The sequence below is a fragment of the Narcine bancroftii genome, chromosome 11, assembly GCF_036971445.1.
Source record: "Narcine bancroftii isolate sNarBan1 chromosome 11, sNarBan1.hap1, whole genome shotgun sequence".
Taxonomy (NCBI): domain Eukaryota; kingdom Metazoa; phylum Chordata; class Chondrichthyes; order Torpediniformes; family Narcinidae; genus Narcine; species Narcine bancroftii.
This window is the reverse complement of record NC_091479.1, coordinates 94547370-94567946: the sequence shown is the minus strand read 5'-3', so window position 1 is coordinate 94567946 and position 20577 is coordinate 94547370. Positions and strand designations below refer to the sequence as shown.

Genomic DNA, 20577 nt, shown 5'->3' with positions numbered 1-20577 from the left:
ATATGTGCTGGGAGTAGTTTTCTTCAGGGAACAAAAACGGCAAGATATGGAGTACGAAAGATTTTCGACATCTGGGCGTGATTTCAAAGACACAAAATCTGGAGTATCATATGCATTTTTAATATTTTTTTAAAGGGACGATGCACGTCGTTGAGTCATAACAGAGCTAGTTCCACTTGTTAAAGCATTAACTTTACGAGGAAACATCCAGCAGATTGAGTTTAGAACAATGAGAGATGATCTGACTGAAAAATATGATGATGAACTGTGTGACAAAGTGGATATGAAGAGGATGACAAGAACTCGAGGGAAATGGTCTCATGGTATGAAGTTGTCTGAGGTAGGAAGATTTATTCTTTTTGGGGATTAGGCATTTTTGGGATCTTCAGAGAGCTGTGAGCGCTGGGTTATTATAAGGTAGGCACATCTTTAGGCTCTACATTTACCATATTTCCCTACAACATAGAAGGAGACCATTTTGGCCAATCCATGCTGACTCATAGAACATTCCCATGTGCCACATAATGTTCCTGTAACCAATTCTCCTCACATTCCAATCAAATCCCTTACATTCTACAACTAAGGGCAATAAATGGGGTTTCGGTAGGATTCAGGTAATAAAATGGAAAGATTAGATCAGCCATGATATTATTGAATGGCAGAAATACTTGTTGTCAGGTGGCTGATTCTTATTTATATTTCTTATACTTTTCTATTCTTGTGGTTTGTTGAAAGGTCATTGGCCTGAAACATCTCTTAACAGATGCTGCTAAGTATCTAAGCTTTTCTGTTTGTTAGTTTTTGGTTGACAAATTTTGCATTATCTTTTCCATTGGATCAATGTGCCTTCCAAAATAGATAAGAGGACATTTTGACTTTCCTGAGAAAACCTCTTTGGCCTGAAGGCCAGATTGTAGCTGTCAGAGCAGACACTTGCTTCCTTCAGGGTCATGATGTATTTGGAGTTCTGTCAATAATGCAGAGCTATAACTTGCTTAAAGGTAATGGGTCTCCATTTAAATCATATAAACTTCTCCTATGAAAGGAAAATGTGACGTTTTGCAAGGGAGTTAGAGAGAGAGGTTTGGTGAAGCTAATGTGAGGGTGCTGTGGGGAAGGACCACAGTCCTCCCATTACCAAGCATTGAGGGGCTGAGACTGAGGGGAAATCCCTCTAACAACGGGGGGGGGGGGGGTTGGTGGGGGGAAAGAAGCAACAAGGTGCCATGTGGGTGGTAGTGGAGTATTTAAAGAACAAATGTAACAATTTACATTGATGGAAATGTATAGATATGATTGAATCTATGGGTGTGAAAAGACTTTGAATGGTTTTCTATTTTATAAATAATTTATTGTGAATAAAGTATATTTTTGAAAAAAAACAAACTATTTTCTCTGTTTAACTGTCTTGCTCTTTGGACTCTACCTGGTAAGGTGACATTAACATCCCCACAACTGTTTTTCCTTTGTGAAATAATCCATGTTCTCTGAAATTGTGGTGAACACTCAGGATTTCAAAGAACATATCTTCCCTATGCGGTTGACATTAAATGTAAATTGTACTAAGAAACCACCATTCAATTACTTACTTGCAATATTATCTTGCAATTTGGATTTCTTTCTCTGTAGTGATGGTGCATCCTCTTTTATGGCATTGGCTTGATAATCTTCTATGTGGAGGACAAGGGAAAACATGATTCTTAATTTTTGCATCCATCAGTGATCTGAATGAAATTAAATTGCAAACAAAATTCTTTCAAAGCAATTTTTCTTTAACCATACAGTACAGTAACAGGCCCTTCCAGTCCATGAGCCCATGCTGCCCAATTACACCCAAATGACCTACAATCCCCGTAAGTTTTGAATGGCGGAAGGAAATAGGAGCATCCGGAAGAAACTCACACAGACACGGGCAGAACGTATAAACTTCTTATAGATTAGAACCCCTGTCGCTGGTACTGCACTAACCACGATGGTAACTATGGCACATTTTTTGTGTTACAAGAGTAGCAAGAATGAACTTTTGTTGTAATATTACTTTAGCAGTGGTCTTTATCAAGATACAGACATTGCATTAAATAGAGTTACATTAAGTTGTGTAAATATCATGTAAAACACGTTATGTAAAACCTTTAGGAGATTCAAGAACAAAATGGAGAGAAATAAGATATAAACAAAACAAAATGGAGAAATATTTTGTTCACATTTGGAACCATAGAACATTGCAGTACAGAAACAGGCCCTTCAGCCCTTCTAGTCTGTGCCAAACTATTATTCTGTCTTGTCCCACAGTCCTGCAACCAGTCCATAGCCCTCCCTACCCTTCCCATCCATGCACCTGTCCAAATTCTTCTTAAATGTTAAAAATGAGCCCACATTCACCACTTCAGCTGGCAACTCATTCCACATTCCCACCACTCTCTGCATGAAGAAGTTCCCCCTAAACCATTGGTTCTCAACTTTTTTATTTCCACTCACATACCACTTTAAGTATTCCCTATGCCATGGGTGCTCTGTGATTAGTAAGGGATTGCTTATGGTGGTATGTGGGTGGAAAGTAAAAGTTTGAAAACTACTGTTTTAATCATACTTAATTGACTCATTATGTGCATGGTTTCATAACTCCAAAGGAAATGGGCCAATGACAATTTTTCTCAAGCCAAATATTTCAATAACAATTGGGTCTAGAGCAGTGATTCTCAACATTCCCTTCCCGCTCACATACCACCATAAGCAATCCCTTACTAATCACAGAGCACCGATGGCATAGGGATTACTTAAAGTGGAAAGAAAAGGTTGAGAACTTTTCTCTTTTACCCTTAACCATGTCCTCTCGTTTGTACCTCACCTCCCTTGGTGGAAAAAGCTTACCTACTTTTACCTCTATCAAATCTCCCCTCATTCTTCTGTGCTCCAGGGATTAAAGTCCCTGTAACTCAGTTCTTGAAGTCCGGGCAATATCCTAGTAAACCCTATTTGATCTCATATAATATTTGACAAAGATGTACTTGATTTTATTTTTCACACTATGAGCCATACTGACCAAAATACACACAAACATGTCCCTCTTGAATATACACAGTGTCATTTTCTCTCCTTTTTCCCCCTCCCTTCCCTCCCTCCTTCACCCCCTCCCACCCACTCAATGTTCAACACATATGATACATTAAACCCATTAAACAATGTTATCACACAATGAAAATAAACAAGAAAATCGTGTCATCTACTTTCACATACTGGGTCAGTTTATTTCATCTTCTTCTCCTTCTGTCATTTTAGGGGGTGGAGGTCCGCGGTAGGACTTCTCTGTTGTGTTCCATGTACGGTTCCCAAATTTGTTCGAATACTGTGATGTTATTTCTTAAATGATATGTTATTTTTTCCAATGGAATACATTTATTCATTTCTATGTACCATTGCTGTATTCTCAGGCTACCTTCTAATTTCCAGGTTGACATAATACATTTTTTTGCTACAGCTAAGGCTATCATAATAAATCATTTTTGTGCTCCATCCAAATTGAGTCCAAGTTCTTTACTTCTTATATTACTTAGAAGAAAGATCTCTGGGTTTTTTGGTATGTTGCTTTTTGTGATTTTATTTAATATCTGGTTTAGATCTTCCCAAAACTTTTCCACTTTCTCACATGCCCAAATTGCATGTACTGTTGTTCCCGTTTCCTTCTTACAGCGAAAACATCTGTCTGATACTGTTGGGTCCCATTTATTTAACTTTTGGGGCATTGTGTATAGCCTGTGTAACCAATTATATTGTATCATGCGTAACCTCGTGTTTATTGTATTTCTCATAGTTCCGGAGCATAGCTTTTCCCATGTTTCATTCTTTATCTTTATGTTTAGATCTTGTTCCCATTTTTGTTTCCTCGTTCTCTTTCTCTTGCAGTTTGATGTACATGTTTGTTATAAATCTTTTAATTATCATTGTGTCTGTAATCACATATTCAAAACTGCTTCCTTCTGGTAACCTTAGCCTGCTTCCCAATTTGTCCTTCAAGTAGGTTTTCAGTTGGTGGTATGCAAACATTGTACCGTGAGTTATACCATATTTGTCCTTCATTTGTTCAAAAGATAATAATTTATTTCCCGAAAAACAATTTTCTATTCTTTTGATCCCTTTTCTCTCCCATTCTCTAAAGGAAAGGTTATCTATTGTGAAAGGGATTAGTTGATTTTGCGTCAATATTAATTTTGGTAGTTGATAATTTGTTTTATTCCTTTCTACGTGAATCTTCTTCCAAATGTTGAGCAGATGGTGCAGTACTAGTGAATTCCAATGTTGCACCAGCTTTCCATCCCACTTATATAATATATGTTCAGGTACCTTCTCCCCTGTTTTATCTAGCTCTAATCTGGTCCAATCTGGTTTTTCCCTTGTTTGATAAAAATTTGATAGGTATCTTAATTGTGCTGCTCTATAATAATTCTTAAAGTTTGGTAGCTGTAAGCCCCCTTGTTTGTACCATTCTCTTAATTTATCTAGCGCTATCCTCGGTCTCCCCCCTTTCCATAAGTATTTCCTTATTATTTTCTTTAGCTCCTTGAAGAATTTCTCTGGTATGTGAATTGGTAATGATTGGAATAGGTATTGTAACCTTGGGAAGATATTCATTTTAATGCAATTTACCCTTCCTATCAGTGTTTGTGGTAAGTCTTTCCAATCTTCTAAGTCGTCTTGCAATTTCTTCATTAATGGCTGATAATTTAGTTTGTAGAGATGGCCTAGATTATTATCTAGTTGTATACATAGGTATCAGATTGGTTGTGTTTGCCATCTAAATGGTGATTCTTTCTTAAACTTTGTGAAATCCGCATTATTCATTGGCATTGCTTCACTTTTATTTGCGTTGATCTTGTACCCCGATACTTCTCCATATTCCTTCAATTTCTTATGTAATTCTTTTATTGATATTTCTGGTTCTTTAAAGTATACTATGGCGTCATCTGCAAATAGACTGATTTTATATTCCTTCTCTTTTATTTTTATCCCTCTTATTTTATTTTCTATTCTTATCAGTTCTTCCAGTGGTTCTATAGCTAATGCGAACAGTGAGGGAGATAGTGGACATCCCTGCCTAGTTGACCTGCTTAATTTAAATTGGTTTGATATATATCCTTTTACTGTCACCTTTGCCAATGGTCCCTTATATAATGCTTTAATCCAATTAATATATTTCTCTGGTAGGTTGAACCTCTGTAGTACTTTGAATAAATAATTCCATTCTACTCTGTCAAAGGCTTTCTCTGCATCTAAGGCTACTGCCACTGTTGGCGTCTTGTTTCCTTGTACTGCACGGATTAAGTTAATGAGCTTACAGATATTGTCCGTTGTTTGTCTTTTATTAATAAATCCAGTTTAATCTAGTTTTACTATTTTTGTTGCACAGTTGGCCAATCTGTTTGCTAATAGTTTAGCTATTATCTTATAATCTGTGTTAAGTAGAGATATTGGTCTATATGATGCTGGTGTTAGTGGATCTTTCCCCGTCTTTGGTATTACTGTAATTATTGCTGTTTTGCATGAATCTGGCATGTTTTGTGTTTCTTCAATCTGGTTCATTACTTCCAGGAGAGGAGGAATTAATAAGTCTTTAAATGTTTTATAGAATTCTATTGGGAGTCCATCCTCTCCCGACGCTTTATTGTTCGGTAGTTTTTTTAATATATCCTGTATTTCCTCTATTTCAAATGATTTTATTAATTTATTTTGCTCCTCTTCTTGCAATTTCGGTAGTTCAATTTTAGCTAGAAACTCATCTGTTTTGTCTTCTTTCCCTTCGTTCTCAGTTTGATATAGTTGCTCGTAGAATTCCTTGAAATTTTCATTGATCTCCGTTGGGTTATATGTAATTTGTTTGTCCTTTTTCCTTGACGCCAATACCATTTTTTTAGTTTGTTCTGTCTTAAGCTCCCAAGCTAGTATTTTGTGCGTTTTTTCTCCTAGCTCATAATACTTCTGTTTTGTCTTCATTATGTTCTTCTCCACCTTGTATGTTTGTAGTGTTTCATATTTTAATTTTTTGTCCGCCAATTCTCTTCTTTTTGTTGTATCTTCTTTTTCTATACTTGCTATTTCCCTTTCCAGCTGTTCTATTTCCCGATTGTAGTCCTTCTTCATCTTAGTTACATAACTTATTATCTGCCCTCTGATGAACGCTTTCATTGCATCCCATAGTATAGATTTATCTTTCACTGATTCTGTATTTATTTCAAAGTACATTTTAATTTGTCACTCAATGAATTCTCTAAAATCCTGTCTTTTAAGTAGCATGGAGTTTAATCTCCATCTATACGTTCTCGGTGGGATGTCCTCCAGTTCTATTGCTAATAACAGGGGTGAGTGATCCGATAACAATCTAGCTTTATATTCCGTTTTCCTAACTCTCCCTTGGATGTGGGCTGACAACAGGAACAGGTTACTTGATGATGGATTTGATGTAAATTCATACCCATAGACATGGAGAAAGACTTATCAACTTTCAGCCACTTCTCCCCTGTGGAGCAGAAGTTTTCACTCCAAAGATGAAAAGCAAAATAATTGTTTTATAAATCTACAGGCACACTCAATCTGCACACAATGGGGTTTGATACTTTTCCAACACACAAGATGCTAACTGAGATCAAAGCTGCAGACATTCAAAGGTGGATTTCCTAAGGGGCTTAGTTAATCAGATAGAATGCCAGAAATAAGTTAGTTAAACAATAGGTAGTCTTGAAAAGTTACATATTTTGATATTATTTGCTGCTACAGATGTGACCTAAGCAATTTTTAATACATTCTATATGAATACATTCTATATGCTTCCCTGAAGCACTGCAAGTTGGCAAACTTTACAGAGTTATTCTGTGAATGAGAAAAAACAGAAAATGATATAGAATTGCAATAGGTAGATATTGTGGCGATAATAAAGATAAAACTAACATAAATACAACAATGCTCAGTGGCACCTCAAGATAAAACAAAAATGGTGCTCAGCGTAAGGGACATTCATAAGCAGAAAAGGGGATATAAGAAAAACATGGGTATATGGAGTCAATCAAGATAAATGTAACATAAACTATTCAAATGCCAACTAACCTAAGGTGCTAGAAATTAAAATAAATATATTGGAAACAAGCCAGGCCATAGGTTTCCTTTTGAACAGGTTCACCAGAAGGGGCACGTCGAATCTCTCCAACTTTGACTCTGGCTCATTTACCTGAATTGGATTGGTTTAAAATTGAGCCACTTAGATCATCATGTCCATCAATCAATAGTTGGGACCCCCGCCACCACCAGTGCTGCTTAGAAACTATGAAACTTAAAGTAGGACCTCATGGAATGTTTTTAATCTGGAACATTGGATTAGACTTAAATGTTCAAACTCATTGTGCAAAAAAAATCTTTGTTGTCCATTATGTTATAATCTGGAACTCTCTAGTTTTGCTGGCAACTAAGCTGTAGTTTGGAGCTATCTGCTGTTTGCATGACCAAAGAGATAAAACACTAAGTAAGGCAGAAAACAGCCCTTATAACAGACAAAAACAGAAAATACTGGAAAAATTCAGCAGGTCGTGCAGCATTTGTGAAAAGAGAAAAAGAGTTAATGTTCCAGGTTGAAGAACCTCCATCAGGACAGGAATGCCTTCAAATTGTAACATTAACTTTCTCTTTTTAAGATGTTGCATAACCTGCAGAATGTTTCCAGCAATTACTGTTCATGTTTAAAATTTACAGCATCTGCTGTTTTCTTAATTTTCTTCGGCATTCCTGCAGTGGTGTTACCAAGTATAATTACAGATGCTGCTGGGAAGTGCTCATAGTTTTATGTCTGTTTATCACAGAATATCTAGTACAGTGAAAAAGGTTCCTCTGCAAGAACACTAACAGGTTATCTCTAACATTCTGTGTAAAGAAAGCAATTACAGAGTATAGGATTGCAATCAAAAGAAAGACCAATTAGCGTAAAGCAAAGGCAGCATACCACTGTTAGAGAGTCCATTCAGAAGCCCAAAACTGTTGGTGTGAGCCTGACACTCCTAAGCCTTCTCCCCCAATGGAAGGAGGGAGAAGAGAGTGTACGCAATGCTTGATGGGTTCTTCAGTAAGTACTGGTAATTGTAATAGTTTCCGTAAACAATTACAAAAAATACAATTAATTTGCGTTGTTAATTTAATTTGGTGAAATCTAACTGAAATTTCTTTGGGTTGATGATCCTGCACTAATAACATTTCACTGCCTATTATATTCTAATACACCTGGAGTTGTAAGAAGGACTGATTGCCAAATGTTTTCTGAAAATTCCAAACAGAAAGGAGTGGCAAACTATTATCTAATTCCATCGCTTCTATGTACCCAGGCTAGAAGAATGGAGTTAAACACACAAGTCTGCAGATGCTGTGATTGAAGACTGAATATCTGCAGTCAGTCTGCATTACATAATCAACCAGACATCTATGTTAAGGTGATGAAAAGAAAGGAAAATAAAACAACAGGTGCTGGAAATCTGAAACAAACCTGGAAGTACTCAATGGGTTAGGCTGCACTAAAGGAGAGGGAAACAAAGTTAACATTTCATTTTGATGACCTTTTGTTAGAAGTGGAAAATGAGCAGCATGTTTTAAGACATAGAGAGGGGAGGACAGAACAAAATCTCAACCTCCTATGTTGTTCCAGTGAAGCCCAATGCACCTCATTGTCTGTGTAGAAATGTTGCAGCCCTCAAGACTCAATGTTGAATACAATTTCAGATAGCCAGCCATTCCAGTTTGTGTCATCTACCTGTAAATTTACTTCAGTCTTTTTCTCCCCAAAGATGGAAATTTGCATCCTTTTTGTTTACTTCACATTTCCTAATGGTTGAGGTCCATCTGTCACTGTTCTAGTATTGTAATTTTCTTCTGAACCACCCTCATTCATTTCTATCTATTTTCATCCCTCCAGATGGAATCGCTAACATTAAAACATTTTCACTTCCCTCTCTCCATAGCATTTGTGTCACATGCAGTGTCTTGGTTTCCACCCAGTCACAGGCATTCGCTTTGTTCTCTCCATCCTTCCTCTCTCTGCAACTTGAAACAAGCTTGTTTTCTATTTTTTTTCCAAATCTGATGGAAGGTCATCAACATGAATGTTAATTATGGACCTCTAATCACAGATGCTGTCTGACCTTTGAATATCTGCAGTATTTTCTATTTTTATGAACAAATAGATCAATGGCAGAGTATATGTGATGGTTTTATTCCATACAAAATCAAAGAATTAATTATTGTTTGAATATAAACTTTTATAGAACAGTTGTGGAGAAAATTGATCTAAATGTGTAGATATATCCATTCCTAAAAGTAGATAAAGGCATTTAGCATAATTAAGGAAAGTAATGACTTAGACTATCCAAAGGTGGGGGGGGGGGGGGGAAAGAGGGGGGAATTGCGCATAAAATAAAATAAATAATTGCCCTTGAACAATCTAGTTATTAGACCAAAACTAGAATATTGTGGAAATGTATTACCACTGCATCTCACAATGAGGAAGATATTACGGGAACAGTGTTTGTTGGTGTACCAGAAAGATGTCAAGAATCAGGCTTTGAGTTTTTTTTAAAATCAAAGACAACAGGTATTACTTTTTGTCATGCTGTAAATATTGAATGGGGATAAAATACAATACCCAAATGGTAAAAGGACTAAATCAATAAATATGTTAGTTTTATTGGTAAATGAAAAACACTGGATATTTAAAGAAAAAAAAATTTCCTTCTAAGTTATCAGTTTACATAACTTCCACGTGTTTATTGATATTAAATATATTTCAGCATTCATAAAAAGAACAAGAAAATTATGTTAATTTTAGTATAAAAGAGAGAAAACAAGAGAATATGAATGTATTGGGGAGAAAATAGAGGTGAATTTGTTTAAAATTTAGCTTTTTTGGGAAGTGTCAAGTCTCAAAACAAGAATAAACAGGTTTTATTCTATTCCAAATGTGCATGTCTATCCTGAACCATGATGTTATTGTTCCATTGGTGCTCAACCTTTTTCTTTCCACTCACATACCACTTTAAGTAATCCCTATGCCATTGGTGCTCTGTGATTAGTAAGAGATTGCTTAAGGTGGTATGTGGGTGGAAAGAAAAAGTTTGAAAACCACTGTTTTAATTGTACCTAATCGACTTGTTTATGTGCACAGTTCATAACTCCAATGGAAATGGGCCAAAAAATATTTCAGTAACAATTGGGTCTAGAGCAGTGATCTCAATGATCTCTTCCCACTCACACACCACCTTAAGTAATCCCTTACTAATCACAGAGCACCAATGGCATAGGGATTACTTAAAGTGGTATGTGAGTGGAAAGAAACAGGTTGAGAACCACTAAATTTCGCCATTGCTTGCATGATGTTGCACATACACCATGTCCTTAATGTGAGTTAAAATGGAAAACAGAATGTTTTAGGATGATCATATGATTGAGCATACAAATTCTTAGATTATTGCACATAAAGTTGTTTCATGTTGATTTGATAGTGGTTTGCAGCCTTCAGCAACTGGAGTTGACTAGATGGATGTAATGCAGAGTTTGCCCACTAGGTGAAAGCTTTGTTCATCCTTCAACCTCATGCTGAGAAACATTTGGAGAGCACAGATACTGAACTAATGGCGAGGACTTAATACAAAGATTAATTGCTAAGTTTATAAAATAGGCATGGTCTTTTTTTTTTAATTGCATTTTTAAAATCTAAATTCATTTTTCAGTGAATTGTTCCCAAATATAAATGATACAATAAAGACTGTTCATTGGAGTCAAATACAGATATGTTTCCCATGCTTTCATTCTGATTACGTTGTGTCTTTGCAAAAGTGGCAACTTTAGAAATGAATCATTATTCATTTTAAATCACAACAACAAATTTGAAAATGAACATGATTCATTTTAGCTTTCAATGCCAGTGGTCTACACTGCAGCGACAGAAGCCCCATTTCAAATATTTGAATAATCAATAAGTTTTCCATCCAGCATAATGACTAAAAATGGATTGTGTTTCATATTAAACAAGCAACCTGCTCTTTCCAAGTTTATCTCAGTCTCTTTAATTTGGCTCCAGGATCACCAAAACACTCGACCAATTCACTCTATTGCTCCTGTTCCATCCAATTAAATTTCACTTATAAAAGCAACTCTCCCATTTCCTTCAGGCATTGAAGGATTTTTGAGAGTTAGTCTCTGCTGCAGTGTTAGAATCACAGCAGACAACATCCACAAACATCTGGCAATAGATAAATATTTAATTGTGGAACACTATTTTTTAGGAACAGGAGACAAAGTATTGTCTCCTTAAAATTTGAAGGATTTTTGAGAGTTAATCTCTGCTGCAGTGTTAGAATCACAGCAGACAACGTCCACAAATATCTAGCCATATGTAAATATTTAATTGTGGAACACCATTTTTTAGGAACAGGAGACAAAATATTGTCTCCTTAAAATTATTCTGTGGAAAATTTCAAACTACCCGAGTGCAGGTGGCGTAGCACCTCACTGACATTTAAAATGCACTTGAACAGATAAATGGATACAAAGAGCTGAGAAGGATATGGACCAAATGCAAGCCAGAATGCCAACTTGGTCACCACTAGATGAATTGAGCCAAATGACCCTGGTATGTGATCTATGACTATGATTCCATAACTAAATGATTCCACTTCTGATTTTCATTCAATGCAACACTCACTAAGTATAATATATTTAGTCTCAATTTTTGGATACTTTTTCTGCAGCAGAAAACACAGTGTCTTGATTGACGGAGGGGAGTTATATCAATAGAGGCAGAATTTGCATCGTGCTTGCTTTATTTACACCTAAAAACAATGGATTTGCTCAGTTCTCTGCAATTGACATAAAATGTCCTTCAAACATTATTAAAAGAGGGAGGGCTAAGTAAGAAAAAATGGGTTTGTATATCATTCGGATACGAATAGCTCATTCCACTTTATCTTTCCAATAATCTGCAAGGGAAATTACTCTGTAGAAACTCAACACCTTCTTTATTAAAAAAAAAAATCCATCCTCTTCATTCTTTCTAAAATAACTTTCCAGTTCACTTTCTACATTGTCATTCAGTTCAGGAAGCACAGATTGTCCTCAAAATTCCGGTATCCATAACTTTTGAAATCCCAAGTGCAGAACAGTCATGGAAGTGGAAAGTAATTTAAAAAACTTTACACCAACGGAGACCATTCCACTTATCACTGTTGATGAGAATGGTGCAAAAACAATGCAAAGGGTATTTCTATTTTTAATCCACAGGGTGGAAATGTATGTTAAAAGCAAGACATCGAAAATCTTTATTTTCTTGGGGAAATTATTCTTCCCATGAACAGATCAGCATTCCTCATTCCATTAGCACAGTTCTAAGTCAAGGCCTGTCTCACAGTCACATCCTTCCTGTCTAAGACATCCAAATCCTTTCCAAAAGGAAGCAGCCACCCATCCTTTAATGTGATGGGACTCTGCCAGAAAGAACGTTCAAAGTGCAGATCATGCACTTTACCCCCTTCAAAAGGAAGAGAAGCTTAAGCCCCCATCTAGGACACCATCTGTTTCTTTTTCATCCTGAACTTACACGTCTCAATGTTCTTACACGGACCTTTAAATCCTGTTCACGCAGAATTGGCTCCAATCAGCTGTAATCATTTCTGGGTTTCAGAGCAGCTGAGGAGGGGCACTGTTCGGGTGGAAGCCTCAACCTACTGACTCAGTGTAATCGCAAGACCCCCTAGACGTGGTGGTTGCTGTAAGAAACGGGGAACGCGGCTTGGGCAGTCGCTTATCAGAGCCCGAGCGGAGCTCAATTGTTCGGAGGAGGACTCCACCTGTGTCAATCCGATGATCATCTCTCATTCTTAAACAGTTGCTGTCATTAAGGAGCAAGAATGGGAAGTACTCCATTGCTGGCAATTCTTCCTCTTGCTTGGTTGAACAGAGGAAATACGAAAAAGGACACTCCGCCTCAATGCAACACAGCACACTTGGCAGGTTGCCATTGGGATAGCACATCCACTTGTTTTTTTCGTCAGTGAACGTCTGAAGTTTGGAGACGAGAACGTCAGACATGTGCTGCTGAGAAACACATGAAAGCCCCCAAATTTTCATGGGGTTGGCTCCTGGCCAAGACGCTGGTTTATAAAGTCCAACCTGCTGAGTTTCTCCAGCATTTGATATTAGCTTAATGTGGAGGATGGACCACCCGACCCTTCCCTGAACTTCTCCCTCCCACAAATCGTTTCCTGTAACCACAGTGTTACTTTTTGGTAAACTGTAAATTATAAAATGACAGCAAGAGATATTACCAGTATTGATGAAATCAAAGCAGCTTTATAATATAGCACCAGTCACTAATTAGAGAATGTAACAACTGGTCACTAATTAGAGAATGTTACAATTGGTCACTAATTAGAGAATGTTACAACTGGTCACTAGTTAAAGAATGTTACAATTGGTCACTAATTAGAGAATGTTACAACTGGTCACTAATTAGAGAATGTTACAACTGGTCACTAGTTAGAGAATGTTACAATTGGTCACCAATTAGAGAATGTTACACCTGGTCACTAATTAGAGAATGTTACACCTGGTCGCATGTAGCCAATTGTCAGGACCTCACCTGGAGTTGGGCAAATGCTCAGTGTAACCGGCTTCTGATTCTCCCCGAGCTGGTACCTGAACCAGCTATCGTGGTATTTCGTCTCGGCCTTCACCGTCGCCAGGTAACCCATCTTCTTGAGGAACATCTTCCGGTCGGCGAGGCCGATAAGGCCTGATCGGTTGTGGTAGCATTGCCAGCGCAGTGCCCCGGCGCAATCCCGCAGGGTTAAGGTGTGAGAGTTCCCGCGTGTGGGGTTGACCACGGTCAGGCATTGTCCCCGTTGCGGGAGGCGCAGCTTGCCCTGCTCCATCCACTCCCACTGTTGCCAGCGGTCGGTCAAGTTGCAGGGTTGAACCAACGCCTTCACCCCTTTGCCCAACAGGCACTTTTGCTTCCGGGCATGCAGCACCAGGAATCCGTCTGCACGGGGAAGCAAAGAAAACAGTGAGCGTTACCCAGTCGAAGTCCAGAACAGCAGCAAGATCGGTGCCTAATCATTAAATCTTGCCCTCATCCTACCCCAATGGGTTTATTCATCATTCTGCATCGAGTCTTGTTCAACACACTTTTCAATAAATGTCAGAAATATGAGGTGAATCGCCTCTGTCATTATTTGACACAAGCCACGTCCTATTTGGGTTTGAAGAAGATGGCAGCAGGCTTCAGATGACTACACATCTGAGTTCTGGAGCCAAGAGCCCGATCATCCCAGCCAAGTTGTCGCTTCTCCACTCCTTCCTTCCCCAGCCCCATCCGGAATTGTATCGGTGACACAGCGGGCACATTTGGGCCGGTCGTTGCCCTCACTGATCTCTCCCACACCCCCCCCCCCCCCACACCCCCCATGTGTGCAATCCAGTCACGTTCATCCTGAATTCCATCGACCCACGGACCGAATCAAGCAAGGGTCGCTTTTAGTCCCCACGCCAAATTGAACCACCTCCTCGCCAATCCCAGATCGGCTGTGAGCCGTGGGGCGAGAGCCGTGGGCTTCCCAGCACTTCGGGGAAGGACGAACGCGGGCATCCGCACCGCCGAGGAACAGTCCCAAGCGGAGCACTCACCACATAAAGAGAGGGTTAAGGTCAGCGTGAAGAAACGAATGTCCATCTTACTCGGGGATCCAAGTGACTTGCTCCTCGGCGCTAACCCGAGAGAGGAAAATGTGAGTGACGACCACTTCCTTCTATTCAATTGTTGCTGAGTCTTTCATCACCGAGTGACAACTCATGGAACTTCTCTGAAGTCATCCCTCCCTCGCATCAAGCGCCCGGGAGGGGAACTTTGCGAATTCCTCTCTGACTTGGTCAAAACGCAGAAATGATCACTCCGTTCTGGGGGGGGGGGGGGGGGCTGTGACGCGATTGCCATAATTTATGCCGTTGACTGTAATTATACAGCTTAAACGGGCTCCTGCTTCTTCTCGATGCCTTAAAAGGTCCCAAACGCGGCGTGACCGAAATAGGGGAGCCCCCAGGCTACTGTGAAAAACCGACAGATTTCCACCTAAACTAGTGAGCTTCAGCAGCCTCTTTGTTACCTTACTTGACCCAACAGTCAAAGATGAAGCAGCCAAAGGCCATCAATTCTGGGAGATGGATTTCAGTCCATCTGAGACAGTTCTTCATCGTCTGTCCTAGACGTGTCAGCATCGTTGACTCTTAACAGTCCAGGGGCGCACGAGAAAACCTCCTGGAGCAAAAATCGACAGTACCCCAAGCAAAACGACACAGATGTTACAAACCTGGGGCGGGGTGGGGGGTGGAATATACGTAACATCTAACAGGTCAAGCAGCATCTGTGGAGAGAGAAAAACAGAGTTAATGACCTGCATGTTGTTGTACAGAGTTGGAGAGGTGTTTTCCCAGATTTTAGCCCTGACTTTGTTACCTGACAAGGAACACTACATTTTAACTTGATGTGTACTTTTTTTTAATGAATGATAGGATAAAATCCCAATGTTCGATGTCATACTCCTCTCAAGCCTCAAATATTTTCGGTAAAGGATGGAAGCAGGGACCAGGAATGGTGGAGCAATTAAAAACTACAAACAAGCACATTTCAAAAAGGTTGGGTGCCTTTATTGTCATTAAACACACAAATTAAACAGTGTTGAATAAAAACACAATTTACTGGAGCACAGTCCACACTGCTTTCTGTAAAAAAAAAATCAATGTAAACATTTCTTGCACTGACAAAAAAGTTAAAATATGTTTCAACAGTGGAAATTTATGCCAAATAGTCACATGGAGTTTAAACAACATTAATGCTTCATAATTTTGAATTTCCATATTATATATATAATCCCACAGATTTACAGAGTGTGCTTCTTGTCTGCCAAGGGGAGCAATAATGGACGCTATTTCACAACATTCAATTTGATTAAAAGATTTGTATATCTATATATATTATATGTAGGTATACATATATAGATGGAGAGAGAGAGAAAGAGAAATCAAACAATGCTGCTTGTCAATCACAGGTTTGCTTAATATCTAGGAAGCTTGTACATGAAGACAGTAAAATACAGTCATTGACAAAATACATAGAATGATTGGTTTAACATTGTGCAATTTGACGGCTAGTTTGGATTATATACTGTGCATACAATTTAACACCATATTCACAAATAATTTTGGAATTTGACAGACCTTGTTTATTCATAAACACTTGTGCGTTTCGGCAGCAAGACAATGATGTGGCAAAAAATTCGCCACATTATGTAATAGCACTTTCTCACATATATTAAAGCTCTGTCAGTCTGGAATACAGAAACATTCAATACACGGCTGGGAATTATATTTTTCCTTATCTCCCACAATTTCAATAAGGTTTGCCGTGCCAATGCAGTTTCATTGACCAGTGAATTTGCAATTATTGTTGTATTTAACGATCTGAAGAAATTTATCAGACACAGATCATATGTCATGTGACTTTAGTCTGTTGTATTTTCTTATAACAGAATTTTAAAACCGTATCACATTCAGTTAAGGTTTCTTTGCTTAATCTGACAAACACTTTCTTTTCCATCCTGCTATGTTCAGCCTCATTAGTTCTGTGTGCCATTCTATCTTCAAGGGGATGACTCCTCTTCCAGATTTTCTAGATCGTAAAAATCTTACTTTCATGTGAAATTACCATGAAAAGGTTGCTCTGGACAAAGAGCATTATCTGGCAGATTCACTGGCTGGTGTCAGGTGAGATCTCACTATCGTAGAGACTCAGAGCATGATGAACGAATCCATACTGTTCACTGGTCTGAATCATTCCTCCTCTGTAAAGGAAATCAAAATGTTAGATTACTGTCAAAGTAAATTGGCTGCCGTCATTTTCCTTTACTGTACATGTTGGCCCAATTTGAATACTCAATGTGATTCTGTAAAGTATTAAAATGATCAGTTTTCAAGGAGTTCACATTGTTTTGAGTGTCTCTTTTTTTTCAAAAAATAGTGAGATTTTAATATTCTTTGGACTTTCTATGTATAATACTAACTTTTACTACCTATCTTTTTGTAATTTTGTTTATATTTCTCAACTGCCATGGTCTGTGCAAGTTTTTGAATCCGGTTTGGTTTTATGTTGACACTTATCTCCATAGTTGCCCACGCTGGCACATAAAGTCGTTGCCTCATAAAGTTGAACTTAGTTTGTATCAGATTTGTCCTTTGAAGAGGAGTCACGTGATGGAGTAGTGGCTGGACGGTGAACTCCAGCCCTCTCCAGAAAAGTCGGGAAAAACAAAGGAAAACTCAAAGGCACAGAAATAAAAGTTACAGAAAAGTGAGTATAAAGGTGGAAAGAAGATGGCGACAAAAAAAGAAAAATCGAAAGCAACGGTAAGAAGAGAGGAAGAGAAGACAAAGGAGGAAAAAGGTGAAGGCCTTACCTGTCCGAAGAGGCCCGCTGCGGAGAGAGAAACCCGCTCCCTCAGGTCGGTAAATAATGAACTACAAAAATGGCTCGCTGAGCCGAGTAAAAGTGCGCAACCGCGCATGCGCGAGGAATCGCGCATGCGCGATGCGAATGAAAAAGAACACACCGAAGGGAGGGGGGACCAGCTGGGGAGTCGATCTCCACAGCCGGCAACGACAGCTGCAGAACACCTGCAGCAAGAAGAGACCACAGAAGACAATAGAAACAAGAAAGAAGAGAAGGAAAGGGCACCAAAGAAACAACAGATGGCCAACCCAGAGGAAGAAGAAGAGGAAGAGGAAGAGTACAGTGAAATAGAAGAAGAAAAGAAAGGCAAGATAAAGGATATACTTTCTCTTATTAAAGGATACATGGAGTCATTTAAAGAATGGCAAACACAGGAATTTAAGGATTTAAGAAAAAGAATAAACAACACAGAAGAGAAAATGAATAAAATAGAGATGACCTTAACAGAAATGGGAAAGAAAAGGGACAAGATGGAAGAGCGGGCAGTAGCAGCAGAAATGGAGGTAGAAGACTTAAAAAAGAAATTGGAGGAATCTAATAAAAAAACTAAAGAGACACAAGAACTACTAGCTCAAAAAATAGATACAATGGAAAATTATAACAGAAGAAATAACATAAAGATAGTGGGCCTTAAGGAAGATGAAGAAGGCAAGAATATGAGGGAGTTTATAAAAGAGTGGATCCCTAAGACCCTAGGATGTCCAGAACTACAGCAAGAAATGGAAATAGAAAGGGCACATAGAGTATTGGCCTCTAAACCACAACCACAACAAAAACCAAGATCTATTGTAGTAAAATTCCTAAGATATACTACAAGAGAAAAGGTACTGGAGAAGACAATGGAAAAAATAAGAGAGGGCAACAAACCACTGGAGTATAAAGGGCAAAAAATCTTCATTTATCCAGATATAAGTTTTGAACTCCTAAAGAAGAGAAAAGAGTTCAATACAGCAAAGGCGATTTTATGGAAGAAAGGGTATAAATTTATACTAAAGCATCCAGCGGTATTGAAAATATTTATTCCAGGACAACAAAACAGACTATTCTCGGATCCAGAAGAAGCACGAAAATTTGCAGAACAATTACAAAAATAGACTGAGGGAGGAAGATGGGTAATGAGAGTTAAAATGATCACGATTGATATGTATGTGGGTAAAGACAAAAATAGACTGAGGGATGAAGACGGGTAATGAGAGTAAAAATGATCACGATTGATATGTATGCGGGTAAAGAGGTATAAGAGTGAATAGAGACAATGTGCATACGTGAATGTATCTGTACTTAGAGGAAAATATAGATAGTATAGACAAGAATTAATAAGGGAAGGTAATGGAATAGAGAGAATAAGGAGGGAATTAAAAGAGTGACCTTTGTGACATATGAAAAGTGAAATCTTTTCTGGGGGGGGCGGGGTGAGGGGAAATAGCGGTCACTGCAAAATCAGTTGACGCTTGCGAGTGGATTCGCAAATCCAAATGGAGAGGGGAGATGTGGTTGTCCGACAAGGGATAAAGGACAACTCAGGAGGGGAAGGGGAGATTGGGGATAAGTAAGATAGAAATAGGAGAATAAGGAAAATGTTGGATGTTGTAGGAATGTTGTCTTATAAAGAGTTGAAAATAAGAAAACAGAAATGGAAAAGGAGGAAAGGTAATGATGGAAAAACGGAAAGAGAAGATAAACAAAATATAAAAGGGCTACGCTGAACTATATGACTTTAAATATTAATGGAATACATAACCAAATTAAAAGGAAGAAACTACTAAATTTAAATGAATAAATGTATTCCATTAGAAAAAATAACATATAGGTTAAGAAATAATATTGAAATATTCAAACAAGTATAGGAGCCTTACATTAAATACAATAGCGAAAACCTACCGGGGACAAACATTACCTAAGTTGATGGAAGGAGAAGGAAAGAAAAGAATGGACTCAGTAGAATTTCTGGTGTATTTTTGTTGAATGACAACATTGTCTGACTGGCTTAATGCAACCTAGATTGTATACCTAAAATGGATGAGAGGGTGGGGTGGGGAGGTGGCTTGGGAGGAGGGGGGGGGGGGAGAAAAAGTCACTGTATATGTGTGAAAAAGAAATAGTGTATATCATGGCTAATGTGATTTATGGTGTGAAAAATAAAAAATTTAAAAAAAAAAAAATTGTCCTTTGAATAGCTTTTCTTTTTGTCCCTAGCAGATTTACTCAATTTACTGTGGTGTCTCCAAGTTGCCATTTTACTTAAATGTAGCACTTTAGCCATTCCACATCTCATTTCAATTTAGTTGATGAGATCATGTTCACTATTTTGCAAGCCTGATAACGAAATCTGGTCTTGAATTTTCTTGTTAATTTTAACATGGCATGGTCACAGAAATGGCATCATGAAGAAAAGCACATCAGCGCCTCTACTTCCTCAGGAGTTTGAGGTGGTTTGGAATGACATCGGAACCCATGGCAAATTTCTACACGTGTGGTTGGAAGTGTGCTGTCCGGCTGCATCACAGTCTGATATGGGGTCACTCATATCACTGAGTGAAAAGCCCTGCCAAAGGTAATGGCAGGAAATCACAGGTGATAAACTCCCCATCAACAAGAACATCTACAGGGAATGCTGCTGTTGGAGTGCAGCAGCAATCATTAAGGATCTACATCACCCAGCACGCAGTCTGTTACCATCAGGAAAGAGGTATAGGTGCTACAAGACTTGCGCCACCAGGTTCCAGAACAGGTGCTACCCCTCCACCATCCGACTCTTCAACTACCAACTCTATCAGAGACTTAGTTAAGGACTCTTGCATTTTATTTATATTTTTTCTATCTCTGCATTGCAGTTTGTTTACTTCTCTTCATTTGTTTATGTGTACGTTGAGTCAGTTAATTTTTTGCACTGCCAATAAATGGTAATTCTGCCTTGCCTGCAAGAAAAAGAATCTCAGGGATTATGTGATGTCGTATGTACTCTGACATCAGAATCTGAAATACTTTATTGGTAGTGG

At 38.4% G+C, this 20577-nt stretch overlaps 2 protein-coding genes across 4 annotated transcripts in view; both read right to left on the bottom strand.

Moving 5' to 3' along the window:
• ptprb (protein tyrosine phosphatase receptor type b) overlaps window positions 1-14959 on the bottom strand; it is a 96484-nt gene extending 81525 nt beyond the window's left edge. For both annotated transcript variants that reach the window (XM_069904072.1, XM_069904073.1), the window contains exons 1-3: window positions 14704-14959; window positions 13658-14059; window positions 1590-1670 (exon numbers count right to left, since the gene is read on the bottom strand). In XM_069904072.1, coding sequence (XP_069760173.1) covers window positions 1590-1670; window positions 13658-14059; window positions 14704-14749 — 529 coding nt within the window. In that variant the 5' untranslated portion in view covers window positions 14750-14959. The remainder of the gene's footprint in view (window positions 1-1589; window positions 1671-13657; window positions 14060-14703) is intronic.
• Window positions 14960-15704: 745 nt separating this feature from the next.
• LOC138746154 (receptor-type tyrosine-protein phosphatase R-like) overlaps window positions 15705-20577 on the bottom strand; it is a 161787-nt gene continuing 156914 nt past the window's right edge. For both annotated transcript variants that reach the window (XM_069904070.1, XM_069904071.1), the window contains one exon: window positions 15705-16913. In XM_069904070.1, coding sequence (XP_069760171.1) covers window positions 16820-16913 — 94 coding nt within the window. In that variant the 3' untranslated portion in view covers window positions 15705-16819. The remainder of the gene's footprint in view (window positions 16914-20577) is intronic.